This window comes from Heliangelus exortis, chromosome 1, assembly GCF_036169615.1.
Source record: "Heliangelus exortis chromosome 1, bHelExo1.hap1, whole genome shotgun sequence".
NCBI classification, from domain to species: Eukaryota; Metazoa; Chordata; class Aves; order Apodiformes; family Trochilidae; genus Heliangelus; species Heliangelus exortis.
In genome coordinates this window covers 66,431,255-66,445,748 of record NC_092422.1, presented here as the reverse complement: position 1 = coordinate 66,445,748, position 14,494 = coordinate 66,431,255, and the positions used below count along the sequence as shown (strand labels likewise).

The 14,494-nt window shown below is 48.0% G+C and overlaps 1 protein-coding gene across 1 annotated transcript; it reads right to left on the bottom strand.

Moving 5' to 3' along the window:
- Window positions 1-6,847: 6,847 nt before the first annotated feature.
- Window positions 6,848-13,660, bottom strand: CHST7 (carbohydrate sulfotransferase 7). The gene has a single exon (XM_071746739.1). It carries the CDS (start codon window positions 13,487-13,489, stop codon window positions 12,071-12,073), a length of 1,419 nt encoding a protein of 472 aa, XP_071602840.1. The 5' UTR covers window positions 13,490-13,660; the 3' UTR covers window positions 6,848-12,070.
- Between the last annotated feature and the right edge of the window lie 834 nt (window positions 13,661-14,494).

Below are 14,494 nucleotides of genomic sequence, written 5' to 3'. Positions count from 1 at the left end.
CATGGCTTCTGTTCCAAGATTAACACATCTATGATATGATATCAATATTCTCAAAGCAGATCTGTTTTGTTAATAGATCTCTTTTCCCTAACAAAGAACAGGTTCATGAAGTAAAAACTGTTCCTGTTAAACTAATCCAAGACAAAGTCATTTCTGCAAAGCACTTGAAGTAAAGTTTGTCACTTGTGTTTTGAAGTTAGGAGCTGTTTTCGTTTTTGGTTTTTTGTTTGTTTGCTTGTTTGGGGGTTTTGTTTGGGTTTTTGTTGTTTTGGTTTTGTTTTTTGTTTTTTTGTTTTTTTTAGAAAAAAAATGATAGCTTGCCTTCAGTTTTTGTGTAGTATAATCCTTGAAAACGTGACTTTTTCGAAATACACTGGGTTCTGAGTCATCTGATCAATGAAATTTCAAAGTATTCAAAGTATTCCACTTCAAAGTATTTCAAAGTATCAAATCCTTCACTATTAAAAATCTTAAACAAAACCAAGTCTGCTCTTATGTGATGGGACAAGAAATTGTATGTAATCATTTAGTATTTAAATACTATCTGAAAAAGTGAAGCATACCCTGAGGTAGGAATACAGCCATCTTAACACTTTTGTTTTTTCTAGAAAGGATGAGTAATTAAACACAGGCCCCATTTATAGCCAGGTACTTGGTTTATGGTGTGAAATTTTCAATAGCAACTACTAAAATGTGCCTCTCTAGAAATTCCAGCTTTGTCTTTTCAGCCATGCTTTTACTCTTTACACCAAAAAGAGCAGAGAGCTCTTCTCTAGGCCATGTCCCCCCCTTCACTCAGAAGTCATCCTGTACAGAAAATAGCTTCTGCCCTCTGACACTGCTGAGTTTGTCTTGCGTGGTGATGGGGTTTAAAATGGCAAACAGGAGTCACTCTGAGGGAGAGACTGAGCCTTCCTCTTGTGATCTGCTGTGCCAGAGGTGCTGGGGAGTTGGATGTGACCATGGAGCTGGTCCCAGCTGGGTCCTTTGCTACCCAGACCTTGAGGAGCCAAGCGTTGGCTGAGTTATCCAAGGAGTGGGGCTTGACCTGCATGTGCCTGTGGGTCAGGCTTGTCACAGAATCCCAGAGTGATAGGGGTTGGAAGGGACCTCTGGAGATGATCGAGTCCAACGCCCCTGCCAGAGCACGTTCACCTAGAGCAGGATGCACAGGATGGTGTCCAGGTGGGGTTTGAATGTCTCCAGAGACAGAGACTCCACCACCTCTCTGGGCAGCCTGGTTCCAGTGCTTCATTACCCTCACAGTAAAGAAGTTTTTCCTGGTTTTGGTTGAACCTCCCTGGTTCCACTTTGTGACCATTACCCCTTGTCCTGTCACTGGACACACTGAAGAGTCCCACCCTCTGGACACCCACCCTTTAGATATTTATAAGAATTGGTGACATTTTCCCCCTCCCCCCCTCAGTCTTATCTTCTCTATGCTGAACAGACTCAGCTCTCTCAGCCTTGGCTCGGATGGTAGATGCTCCAGTCCCGTAATCATCTCAGTGGCTCTGCTATGGACTCTCTCCAGTAGTTCCCTGTCCTTCATGAAATGAGGAGCCCAGAGCTGTCAGCCAGCAGCAGGAGTTTGGGTTTAGACCTCAGAGAGCCATCAGGCAGGGGTTGAAGGCAGCAGAGGGGAAGGAGGCACATGGAGTGCAGCTGGGATTTTGTGGAATAGGAGAAAGTCTCTTCAGGTGCAAGTAATGTGCATGTTGGAAAACTTCTACTGGAAAAGTAAACTGGACAAGATATGGTTTACCTGACATTTAAAAAGGTGTAAGAAAGGAATATCCTCAAGCTTCTGCGAGCTCTGCTTTCAGGAGAAACGAATTAACTGTTTCAGTGTTACAGGAAAATGGCAACAAAACTTCCCCCAGGTAACTAAAAGCTCCCAGTAGCTGCCTGCTTCTATAAAGATGCTGAGGCAGCAGTAACAAAAATAACCAAAACTAAAGCTTCTAAAAAGGAAGGTGATGGGCCTCTGTCCAAGAAAATTTGCATAGAGGGATATGTATTTTTTTCTTGTTTGAGCCTCATTTCACCTTTGGGCCGTTATTCCAAAACCTGACCCTTTAAAGGATTTAAACTTCACTCAGTATTAATTGCACTTAAAATATTCAAATTACTGCCTGCATTTAGATGTTTCTAGCACTACAGCTGGTTTAGTTCAAGGAGTAGGTATCATCTTCCCTAGATACTTTTTACCTTTGCTGGTTTAAAAATACTCGGTATTGGAATGAACATTTCTTGGGTAAAGCAGTGATGAAGCCCTGCAGACATTCAGAAATAAGTCTCAGAAATCATCCCATTGGGCCCTATGCTGCTTCTGCATTCCCCAGATCAAAGCATCATTAGAAGATCAAAAAGTTGTATTAACTATTCGCCTACCTCAAAATTATTTTAGCTGATCTATACCAGATCACAAGAGACTTCCCTCCCACTTACCCCTAGACCTTCTGCTACCATGCAATAGTAGAGGTTTTTAAAATAAACCTTATGAAAGGCACAGCCTAATTCTTCACAGAGGTGGAATTTTTGCCATTAGGATGAGGCATATCCCACCTGTTCTGTAGCCAGCAAAGGGATTTCACTCTCTGCCTCCACCTGCTGAGAAATGCTCCAGGGGCAGTCCTGGGAGCTCAGTGTCTTGGAGCAGGAATTCCTCATGACAGGAATCTGTGGAGCTGTAAGTTCAGGCATGACTGGGCAAGATTTAAGAGCTCCAAGCAACCTGAAACTCATTTTAGAAAGAAGTTGAGTTTATGCAGTCTTAAACTGCTCATTAGCCATTTCCTTCAAGGTTAGCATCACCATGTTACAAGTAATATGTTAACCTACAGTGGAGAGCTAAAAGCAGCAGAATGGACATTTTCTAGTGTAGAATTATCAAGTCAGCTGCACATAATCTATACCATTTGCCATAAATTTAACTCTTCTCCCATTAAGGAACAAGATTTAAAAAATACTAGTTAGTTACTTCCAGTCTGAATGCAATTGCTTTAATTATAGATTCTCAGAAAAGCCATTTAACACAAATATTTCACGAAGAATTTACTGAGATCAATAGGAAGATACGGTTTCCAATTTACAATTTAAGGTGCAAAATAAAATTCATGCTAAAGTGACTCCTCATTTGCTACAGAGTGTAACCAGCAGTCACTCACTTGATTGGAAAGCAGCAGCTCAAGGTTGGATCCTATTTCCATCAGTTTCCATGTCTTAGAGCAACAAACAATTAAACATAAAAACCTTTGCAAACAGCCAAGACCGGGTTTTGGGTACACAAAAGTACCTCTTCATGCAAGAAATTGAGATTATATAAATAACTAAAATATTTTTCTGGTGATCTGATCTTGGTGGCATTAAGGTGGAACCGGGAGTAGTTTTGGGTCTTGAGTCAGATGGAGCGTGTTAGATGTTTAATATGAAAGAATAAACAAACCAAAGTGCTTTATCAGTGCAAGAATTTTTAAATTGAGACCTGAATTGGAAACTAATAGGCTCAAAAGCTGATTAGGGGTGTTGTTGTTGGGTGAAAAAGAACTGGATAATTACATGCTTGTGTTAAGACTGAGCTAGCACACAGAAAATGGCAGCAGGCTGTTTTCTGCAGCCAGTAAAAGCAGTAACAGGCTTAAAGTGAATCAATGATTCAATCAGGTGGTAGAGAGTGCTTTTTAACAGTGGATAATCTGGCAGGTTGGAGTAAATGATTGCTGGAGGATAGGAAGTCTCCATCCTTCATGATTCTTAAGAACCACTTGGAGCAGGCGACAAATGTCCCATCCTCTTGTCTTTAAATCCATTTGAGATGAAGTTATGTATCACTAATTGTTCTTAAACGAGTTTTAGGAACAAAAGATGCAGTTAGGAGACGGTTCACCCAAGTCATCCCATCTCAAGCAGTAGCTGAAATGACTGTGAAAACCTGAGGAAAACTTTCCAGAACTCCCACCAGAGAGGCCTCTGCTGTACTTGGGCTGATCTCCTGCAGCCCTTTCCCATTATTTTAACAAGTGTACTTCACATCTCCAGTGTGCTTTAATGCTACCCTGAGCACACCTGAAACTCTCACTGCTTCAGTTGTGTGCATAAATAAGGGACTAAACATTCCACAGATCTATGGCCAAACACATTAAAGACAGTGTTTGTAGGGTTCTGTGACCCTACACTTGCCTACAGAGCTGGGATTTCTACCCATCGCAAGTGGACAATCACACAGCTTTTCCTTACATGAGCACAAACCACCCTTCTTTTATTCTCAGCTCCTGTCTTTTCAAAAAGAAATAAAGGGGCAAAAATTACTGGGCTAATAGAGTGGGCTTTGTTCTCGGCTTATTGTACAGGTCTAATATATTTAGTCAAATACCAGCAAAGACAAATGTACCAGATTTCCTCCTAGGAAATATTATGAGACATTAACCTAGTGCAGAGCATTCCAGAATAAACTGTTTTACATTTCCCTGGAGGTCAGCATTGCCTCCTTTTCACAGAGTACAAACAAAATGCACGAAAACATCTTTACACCAGGGCTTGTGGCTTTATTTACATTAAAGCTGATTTTTCAGAAGACCTCAGCACTCTGTACAGAACTTTCTAAGGATCACAGAGCTCCTGGACCACACAGCTTCATACCTTCCCCTGACATGGTTTTCTACCATATCAGTTCCTTCCTATTTCTAAATTAATGAAGTTATCTTTTAAACTGAGGTCTTTTCCCTCCCTTCCTGCTCCAGAGCCACACGGTTCTCATGGTTTAAAAAAAAACAGACCCAAAAACCTTCCAGCTTCCAGGCTGATGCGATTCACTGCTTATGTACAAACATCTGTTCCTATGCCAGTGTTGTCCATGGTTTGATTACCTCTCTCCCCAGTGCTGCTCACACTGCTGTGCACTGCTGTCCTCTTTCAACCTTGACTTTGAGGCTAAATAAAACACACACTTTTCTCCAGGACAGAGGGCTGTTATTTCTCTTGACATTTCTCCATATCTATTAACCATCTGAATTCATCCCCGCGGGACTTGGGTGACTGGGAGAAATAATATGTCAATGCCACTCTACATTTGCTCTTTTCCCAACCAGTTCCATCAGAAGCTGGTTCCGAGTCACCCCACGAACCACGGGTGCTCCAAGCACACCCACACACTGACTGCTGCTACAGCAGCTCTGCAGAGCCAGCTCCAGCATACCAAGTGTGTCACGCAGCTTCTGGCAGCCTGATACTGACTTGGCCTCTCCAGAAAAGCTAACTTATTTGTCTAACATCTCACAGATAGCCTGGCGCCAGGGACTGACTCCAGTTGCTCTGAGAGCTTTTGAATATCTCGGTCATGAGACGCTGCCCCCATCCTTTCTCCTCCTTCAGTCTCCTGCCGGATTCCTTCACACTTTCTAACTTCTGCCACAGACCGGGCACTGCTCGTGTTGCCTGATGTGCTGCATGGGCCAGAGGGGTCCTTGTGCATTGACCAAGTGCTGTAGAGCAGAAAAGCCAATCACCTGTGATATATGGCTGCAAAGAAGCATGGAAGGGAAGGCAGCAGCTTTCCTTCAGTGCTTGACTTTGCAGCACAGACACTGAGCATCTCTGTAACTATGCACATAGAGGAAGGTTTCTTGGCTTTTTTTTTTTAGAGCTCATGCTGAAAACAAATAGATGTCAGTGGTTCACATGAATCACTGCTAGAACTGGGAATTTGGAATCCAGTGTGCAGACACTTGTCACTTGAACATGGACAAGGATCTCCTCCAGAGCCCTCTGTTCTGCTGGCTGGCAGTTGTGCCCACTGTAGAGGGACCACAGAGGCACCCCCAAATGCACCTCAGGCAAAGGCATCTGGATGAGACAGCTCTCACATCATCCCTTCTACTCATAACCTGAACCTGACAGTGTCGGGAGATGGGAGAAAACAGGTTTTTTTACAAACTTAGGCTTTACAACTTCAGTTTTGCAGAGGGCACTTCTTCCCATGACTCCTATCTCATGATGCTGTGAGGAGAGCAGTGAGGCAGCTAATAAATTTCTTATGCAGAGGGGAAGAGCAGAGCCTGGTTTTCAGGAGAAATGTGTTTGTATGGACTGAAAAGGGATGCTGGGAGGTAAGTTGCCATTGCTGTATGGACCAGCACTCCACTGGAAGGGCTGTACCACCACCAGTTGTCTGCACAGCCATTTGCACAGAGAAGCAGGAAGACCTGAGTTTGCAGGGCTATCAGTTTCCCCTGCAATTTGGATTTGGCCTCGCCCTGCTCTCCATCCCTCTGAGCTCTCCCCCTCCATCTCCTCTGAAAAATGTTCTGGGGCAATCCACAGTGCCTCACTGCAGCCCAGTTCTTGGTCCCTACTTCTCCTTCCAGCTTGCTGTCTCCATTTCCCTTCCTTCCCTCCTATGTGGTCCTAGGTGCCTTTTCCAATTAAAACAGTCACAGCTTCTAGCTGCCCCTCCTCATCAAATCCCAGTCCCCCACTCCTCACATCCAAGCCCTTTGCCCAACAAATCCCACTCTCTACAACTCAAAGGCAATTCCTTTCCCCTGCTCCTTGTGTTTACCTCATACATCACCAGTGTCTTCTCCCTCTCACCTTGAGCCCTTGCCATTATTAAGCACTGGAAAGCTGAATGCTGGATCAGGAAGTCTTCCTTAAGGCTACCTGCAAGAGGGAAAGAGGGGCTGGAGGAGAAGACATCAGTGGGAGAGCAGGAATGGCCCGTTCCCTCCTGCTCAGCTCCAGCACCACAGCCCCAGCTGTATTTACATGGCTTTGATACCCACTGCTGTACATCCTATACCACACTGAGCTTTTCTATGGGAAAGAAGAGAGGATTGAGAATACTCACTGAAGATAAAAACAAGGCCGATTTTATTATGTATAAAATAAAGACACACGTACCAAAACCACATCTACTGAGCACATGCTGGTTTTTTTACAAACAGTAATGTATTTGGCCAGATCAGTACAGAAAGCAGAGGTAAAAACAAAATGCGGGAGGCATCCTTCACACAGAGCTCATTTCCCCTACCTAATCAGAGTTCCTGTCTCAAAGCACTGAAGTGATAAATTATCTCAGAGAAACATCTTTGGGATTATTTGAACACAACGGCAAAAGCTGCTCCTCTGGGTTCAGAAGAACGTGCACTGTTTTGACTGAAGTTTCCCACACAGATTTGAGCCTTAACCTTAAGAATAAAAGTTTCAGATTACGTACAGCTGACGTTTGGCAAAGCTGGACAATTGGAAAGGGGGTGACAAATTTGGAAGTGCAAAGGCAAGACCCTGTTCCCATCTACCCACACCAAGGAATGGTGCTGCAGGTGCCATTGGTCAGCAGAGGAGCTTAATGCCTCAGTGCTGGAAGCAAGAATCACCTGGCCAGAGACTGCTGGAGGGTATGCAACAAGCAACAGGTCCCACAGGTACTGAAAATCACCACCTTAACAGACATGGATTTACCAGCCATCTCTTTAAATTGCTGTCAAGAGAAGGACAACCTGGTGCCCAGCCCCTCACACACACACACACACACACACAGAGTCATTGAGGCATGAAGATTTCTACTAGTGTAAGATTTGCTTTGACAATTGTATTTTTCCCATATCCTTCTCCACGGTGGTAAGATGTCATGTCAAATGGCTAAACAACATCTAAGTCATCCCAGTGCTGCATGGATCATAGGGTAATTCTGAGAAGTGACTTGCACCATACCTACTGCCCCCATACTCCAGATACCATCAGGGGGCTCAGCAGCAACTCTGCCCAAGAAAGGAACAAAAGGTGCTGCCAGGCTCGTTGGCATTCACAGTCATTCAAGAGCTCAGCTCTTCACTGTAATGTTATTTAATTGCATTACCATCATAAATCCAGAAATTCTGCCCTTCTGCACTTCTTTATCATCAGGATCACTAAAAGTGGTGATATTGAGAACCTAATGTATGAGTTCAGAACTTTTCTTGATGTACAGACTGATAGGGAGAGGTGGGGGACTGAAACAAGTCCTGCAATACTGAAGTTGCTAAATAAAAAACTTCACAACTGTTTAACACTTCTCAGAGAATACTGCAACTGGGAGAGCTACTAAGCTACTTCTATTGAATCTGAAGTATGCAAGTACATACCGTGGGTATCTATGAGGACTCCTCCAGTAATGTTTTAGGCAGTGCAAATAACCAGGGGCTAAGTAGTTCCTTGCCTTAAGCATTTCTCACAAGTATGTTGCTGCAGTTGTCTCCCCAAAAATCAACAATCTAAATACAGATATAATGTTGTCAGGGAGCCATTAACAATTCCAGTGTGGAAATATCACAGCCTTTTACGTATAAACATAGTCCTCAAGTTTCTACCTCCCTTAAGGCAAACACACAATGACCAAACATTAAGTAAAAACAGATGATAGAAATAAGTCTTGTGAGTGTCAGTTTTGTTTCTGTTTCCTGTTATGACTTTTTATTAGAGTTTTTAATTCACTATATGTAATCATAGAATGCATTGGGTTGGAAGGGACCTTCAAATCCACCTTCCCACAGTGAGCAGTGAAATCTTTAACCAGATCAGGTTATGCACCGAGGTATTTTTCCCAAATCTCAGTCTGAACTACTAAAACTCAGCCCTGCTCTCTGATTCTAAGCCTGCCAAGTTCAGGTGTTTTTTTCCCCTTGATTACCATGCCATCCTCTGCTCTAGAGATGCAGCCATGGTTTGGATTCCTGCATCATTCAGGTAGAACTGGGACTTCACTTCAAAATCTCAGTTGAGCCCAGTAACCGTAAAAAAGCTGATAACAGAACCATAAATCTCCAGCTGCTCTCAAAATGCAGTTTAGCCATAGGAGTCCTGCTTTCAGCAGGTTCTGCTCACTTCCAAAGAGCTCTGCCAGTGAATCTCCACACTGTCTGTCCTAATCAGACTTGTGTCTGTCTTTTCAGGTAACTGCCAACACTGACATTTGACAGTACATTTTTTTTTTTCTTCAAGAAATGGGTTACAAGGCCAACAAGGACTTGCTGTAAGCATCCTGAAAGATGCTTTCTGACACCATCAAACCATGCTGCAGAGAAAAATGGGATTAATTTCTTTGTGAGCCTTAGTGGTGCTCCTTTGGAGGGGAATTTTAGGAATGAATTCCCCTTTTCTGGAGGGGAAATCATTCTTCTTTGGAAGAATTAATTTATCATTCCAGTGACTGAAGCGCACAGGTTGCAATATCAGTTGTTAAGGGGCTGGCACCCAGTTTTAGTTGCACTTCCATGTCCTGATCTAAGAGCCAACTCTGGGCTTCTTACTCCTTTTTTTTTTTTTTTTTTTTTCAGCTTTGGATATTCCCTGTGGAATGTCTTGAGGAGTCTCTAATGAACTCAAGCGCTCTAAGTACAAAGCACAAATTGCACATATTTTGCACACCTTGTCAAACACAGTCCTTTTCACAGTATACACACACAAAAAAACCCCAAAAAACTGTAATAGCTTGAGGTGAGAAAAAAAAATTACATTAATCACTAATAAAAAGAGGTTGTGTTAGTGAACAATTTCCGTTGAGAGAAATAAGTCTTGATATAGAAAATTCATGTCAGCCATGGAAACTGCTTCAGAAAATAGGAAATCATTTGCAATTAGTGATTTTCCTCTCAGCCACAAGCATCAAACTAACCTACACGGCCACGATTCTTTCTTCATCACAATGAATCACAATTCTTTCACTTGGTCAGTGAAACCAAGTGTGAATTTCTAAAAGATTCTTATGAAAGACATTTACCACTAAGACAGCGAGATGAGATTCCCCAACGAGGTGAGTGCTTGACAGTTGTACCATACAAATCTGTGACTGCAACTTGCAGAAAACCAATCAGCAAAATATACTGAATTTTAATCTCCCACCCAACAAAAGAAAATAAGTACCATATCATCTTTCAGGCATGCAAGAAAATCTTACTTTCTTCCCAAACCTGCCAGAGCAAGCCAGGCTGGGTATATTCCCAGAAAAGCTTTCCAAAATAGGTTATGAGACACTGGTTATCAAGGCATTTATTAATGAGGTCTTGTCCATCTATATAACAAATACCATTGTTAAACACCACTAGAACACCCAGAGACAAATTGTGCTCTCACAGCCTGTCAGAGAATATGCAGACACCCCCCAGATTATGAGGAAGGTTATTCCAGCACAAAGCAAGCACAGGTAATTTTTACTTCAAGAAGAAACCAAAGGATGTGGAACAGTATGAAGCATACAGAATGGGTAGTGCACCCAAAAACATTTTTATGACTTAATTTTCCTGCCAGATAATGAAAGAAACCTGCTTCTTCTGCCAGTGTACTCTCAAGTGGGAGGGTGAAGGAAGGAAAAGAGATAAAGCACATGAAGGCTCATCCTAACTCACTGATCTGTTCTATGGGGCAATATTCAGAGCACAGAAACCTAAAATCCAATTCAAACACTTCCTCCAAAATAATGTGATGTCTTCAAACTGTCTTTATTTCAAGCACTTTATATAAATGTAGGTTTATTCCTGATCCTGGGTTATCCTTAATTTGAAGTTCATGTTCTCAGTTTGTACTCAAAGACTGCATGTAAACATCAGCATAGCCCTGTACACTTGTGTGGAGCCGTTTAAACACTGCCAGGTTGCAAAAGCAGTCCCTGGGGAGTTACAATAACTGCATCCCTAAATTACAATTGAACCTTCTATCCCCAAATTAAGAAATTAAGAGGTACCCACAGACACACATTCACACCCTTCTCATACAAGCTGCAGGGTGTCTACAGGAAAATGTAATTTTAAAGTCGAAATGACACTTAAGTTTTACCGTTTTACTTTTTTTTTTTTTTTTTTTTTTTAAACACAAGCTTTTATTTCAGAACTTCACAATTAGTTTATCATCTTAGCCTTGTTAGGGAACACTTGCTTTTGTCCAGGAGTTGCCAGCTGAGAGGATGTTATTGTTTGGAAGGGATGTGACCAGGAGGGACCCTGTGCACGACACAATGTGTCAGCCCGGAAGCTAGGGAAGAAAAGTGATTCTGTCATCTGGCTGAGAAAACAAAATGGAAATATTGAGTGTTTGCCTTCCAGTTACAGTCAGCCCTATACATGTCCCCAGAAAACATGTTAGTGACCTGGATCTCACATAAGCATCACTACCTAACTCTATAAATATATTAAAAAAAATTCCTACTTTAGAAAGAATTACAGACTTTTTAAGAAAAGCAACAATTTCTGCCACAAACATCTTTGAAACAGGTAAGCAGGCAAATGCTTACCACCTCCAGACGACTGCTTGCTTACCCCACTGCCCCAAACAAGGGATGGAGCTGGGCACAGTCCCTCTTCCCTCATCCACTGCCCCCTCCCCTGGATCATGAGCAGCCCAGAGAGGCAGAGTCCATCCCCTCGGACCAGAAGCAGGAGAGCTGAGCTCTCCCCTCCCCTATGAGAGGCCTCCTCCTGCCTGCCCAGGCCTCCGCTGACCTCTGCACCCCACTTCACAGAAGCCCCTGCTACACATTTCAGTAGCAATACGACACAGACGAGAGAGCTTTGGCACTCGGGAAAGGTGATGCTCCCACAGCAGCAAACCCTCCAGTCCCTTCCCGAGAGTCATCATTTGGGGCACTTCTAACTTTCGCTGTAGTTTTTTGGGGTTTTTTTTTTGGAAGGACACCCGTGCTTTCCACGTCGTGGCGGTTTCACGTTAAAGGGCTTCGAGCCTGCCCAGAGGACACCTCTGGCCAAACTCTTCCCTTAAACAAAACGTCCCAGGTGCCCTCTCCGCGCACCCCTCGGCACGGGGCGAGGCAACACAGCCCCACAGAAGTCACCGGCGGGAAGGGGAGCCAGGACCCCGCAGCTCTGCCCCTACCCCTACCCGAGGCGGAGAGGGTCTTTCCCTGACACGGTGCCCTCTGCGGGAGTGCCCAGCCCGCCCGCGGTGAATCCCAGCGCTTGGCTGCGCTCCGTTCCTCTCTTCCCGCCCGGTCAGGCCGAGGCCGCCAGGCCACAGCCGGCCCGTTCCCCTCCCGGCCCCGCGGGTTCGTCCTTCCCCCGGCGGCGGGCTCTCCCCGGGGGGGCTACCGGGCGTCGGCGGCGCTGAGGGGGTAGGCGAGGAGGCTCATGGCCTCTCCGCAGGCGTCCTCCACCTGCCGCACCTGCTGGCGGCTGAGGCGCTCCCGCCAGGCGTGGATGGCTTCCCTGGCGTCGCGGGCGGAGATGAGGAAGGGCCGGTCGGAGGAGTAGGCGGCGCCGCGGGTCATGTTGAGCACGAAGGCCTCCAGGGCGGGCGGCACCGTCAAACCGGCGAAGCGCAGCAGGCGGCGCAGTTGGGCGCGGGGTTCCCGCACCAGGTCCTCGTAACGCAGTTGCGTGTAGCGGCGGCGGAGCCAGGCCGGGGCCCGGCGGGCCAGAAGGAGGTCGCGGAGCCAGGCCTGGCAGATCACCTCCAGGGCGCCGCCGAGGAAGAACTCGGTGCGGTGCTGCGGCCCCGGCCCCCGCCCGCCGCCCCCCAGCAGGCCGGGCGGCAGCAGGAGCTGCTGGGACTGGTGTCGGGGCGGCCCCCGCGGCTCGGCGCGGTGGCGGCTGCGCAGCACCTGGACGCTCTCCCGCAGCAGCGCCTGCCGCGCCTTCAGGCGGGAGTTGTGGACGGCGCGGGGGTCGCGGAAGAGCTGCACCACCCGCAGGTTGAGCCCCGGTTCCCGCAGCAGCGGCAGCAGGGCGCCCAGCTCCAGCAGCCGCACGTCCTTGATGACCACCACCGGGTACTTGCGGCACTCGGCTTCCAGCTCCTGCAGCCCCCGCGGCGGGCACGTCTCCTCGCAAGCGGCGCCGTCGACCAGGCCGATCTCCTGGCGGGGCCGGGGGGCGGCGGGGCAGAGGGGCGGCGAGCAGATCACCTTGTTGGTCCGCCAGCCGAAGATGCCGGCGGTGGTGAGGTTGGGGGCGGCGGCGGCGGCCGCCAGCGGGTCGCGGGGGGCGGGCGGGGCGGCGTAGAGGCGCAGGACGGAGAAGTCGCATCGGAAGAGGGCGCGCAGCATGTCGCGGAGGGCGCCCTGCAGGCTGAGCGCGTCCCCCGGGTAGAGGGCCTGCCACAGGTGCCACATGGGCTCGTAGAGGTAGAAGACGTCGGGGTGCTGGTTGAAGAGCTCCCCCAGGAAGGAGGAGCCCGTACGCCAGGTAGCGTGCAGGTAGATGTGCCGCTTTCCCCCCGCCGCGCTCTCGTTGCCCGCCGCCCCGGCCGTGCCGCCGCCGCCCTCCTCATCCTCGTCGTCCTCGTCGTCCAGCAGCGGCTGCTGATCCCAGCCCCATTCGCTCAGAGCCTCCTCCAGGCTGGGGCAGCGCCGCAGCAGCGGCTCCTCGTCCGCCCGGCCCCGCCTGGAACCGTAGTCCAGCGCGTAGGGCACCAGCAGGAGCAGCAGCAGCGTGTACAGCACCAGCACCGCGGCGAACCGCCGGTGCTCCCCCCGCCACCGCCACCGCCGGCGGTGGCTCTTCATCGCGGGGGGCAGCTGCGGACCGGCCGGGGCTCCGCCGACCTTCTGCCTGCTCGAAGAGCGTCTCTTGGCGAAGAAGCAAAGTTAGCGGCGGCAGCGGCGGTTGCCGGGGGGTGTGGGCTGCGGGCGGCCCTCCCCGCCGGGGAGCACGCCCACGGGCACGCCGGACAGGCTCCGGGCCGCCCGCCCGCCGCCGCCTCCTCCTTCTTCTCCTCCTTCTCTTCCTCCTCCTCCTTCTTCTCCTCCTCCTCGCAGCGCGACGCGGAAGCGTCCGCACCTGCCCCTGCCGCCACCGCCTGAGGAGCCGCCGCCGCCGGCGGGGCTTGGGCTGCTGCTGCTCCCGCTCTCGCTGCTGCCGCTACGCGGGGCTCCGGGCCGCCCCTTGTCGTCCCCCCCCCTCAACTCCCTCCTTTCTTCTCTGCCTCCCCCGGGCAGGGCCGGAGGGGCGGGCTCATCACCTAGGGAGTCCCCCCTACCCGGGAAAGGGAGCACCGCAAAGGAGGTGCGTTAGCCAGGACAGGTAGCGAGCAGACGAGGCTGACCTGAGGAGATGCCTCTGAGCCTGGTGTCTGCCAGGTCGTCGGAAAAAGGAGACGCCACAGTCACGAAAAGAGGTACAAATATATTTTCGGGATGGATGACAGCGTGCAGTGGGTTTCAGAAACGCTGCATTCCGGAGCTGTGGGAGTTCTCAGACACATTTTTGCCTCTGTGTGCGTGCTAATGGGATACGGACGTCTCTTTCGTGATGGCTCATTACTCCAGGTCATGCATCTAAAAGTTTCGTGTCTGTTCGAGCTGGTCACCCTTTGCAGCTGGCAGGAAACAGGCACACACAACAGGACAACCAGCCTATCTTAGATGTCTGATAGCTTTCTGGGAACCCTTGTCTTTACTAACTCCAGTGAGCATAACATAACAATCTTTTAACGTTTTTTTAGACACTAAAGATTAGCTTAAATAAGGCTCCTGTAGGATGGAGAGTCAGGCTGACTTCAGGGTTTTAAA

Coding starts and splice junctions, on each gene's coding strand:
- CHST7 (XM_071746739.1), bottom strand. CDS start 13,489: ATGAAGAGCCACCGCCGGCGGTGGCGGTGGCGGGGGGAGCACCGGCGG.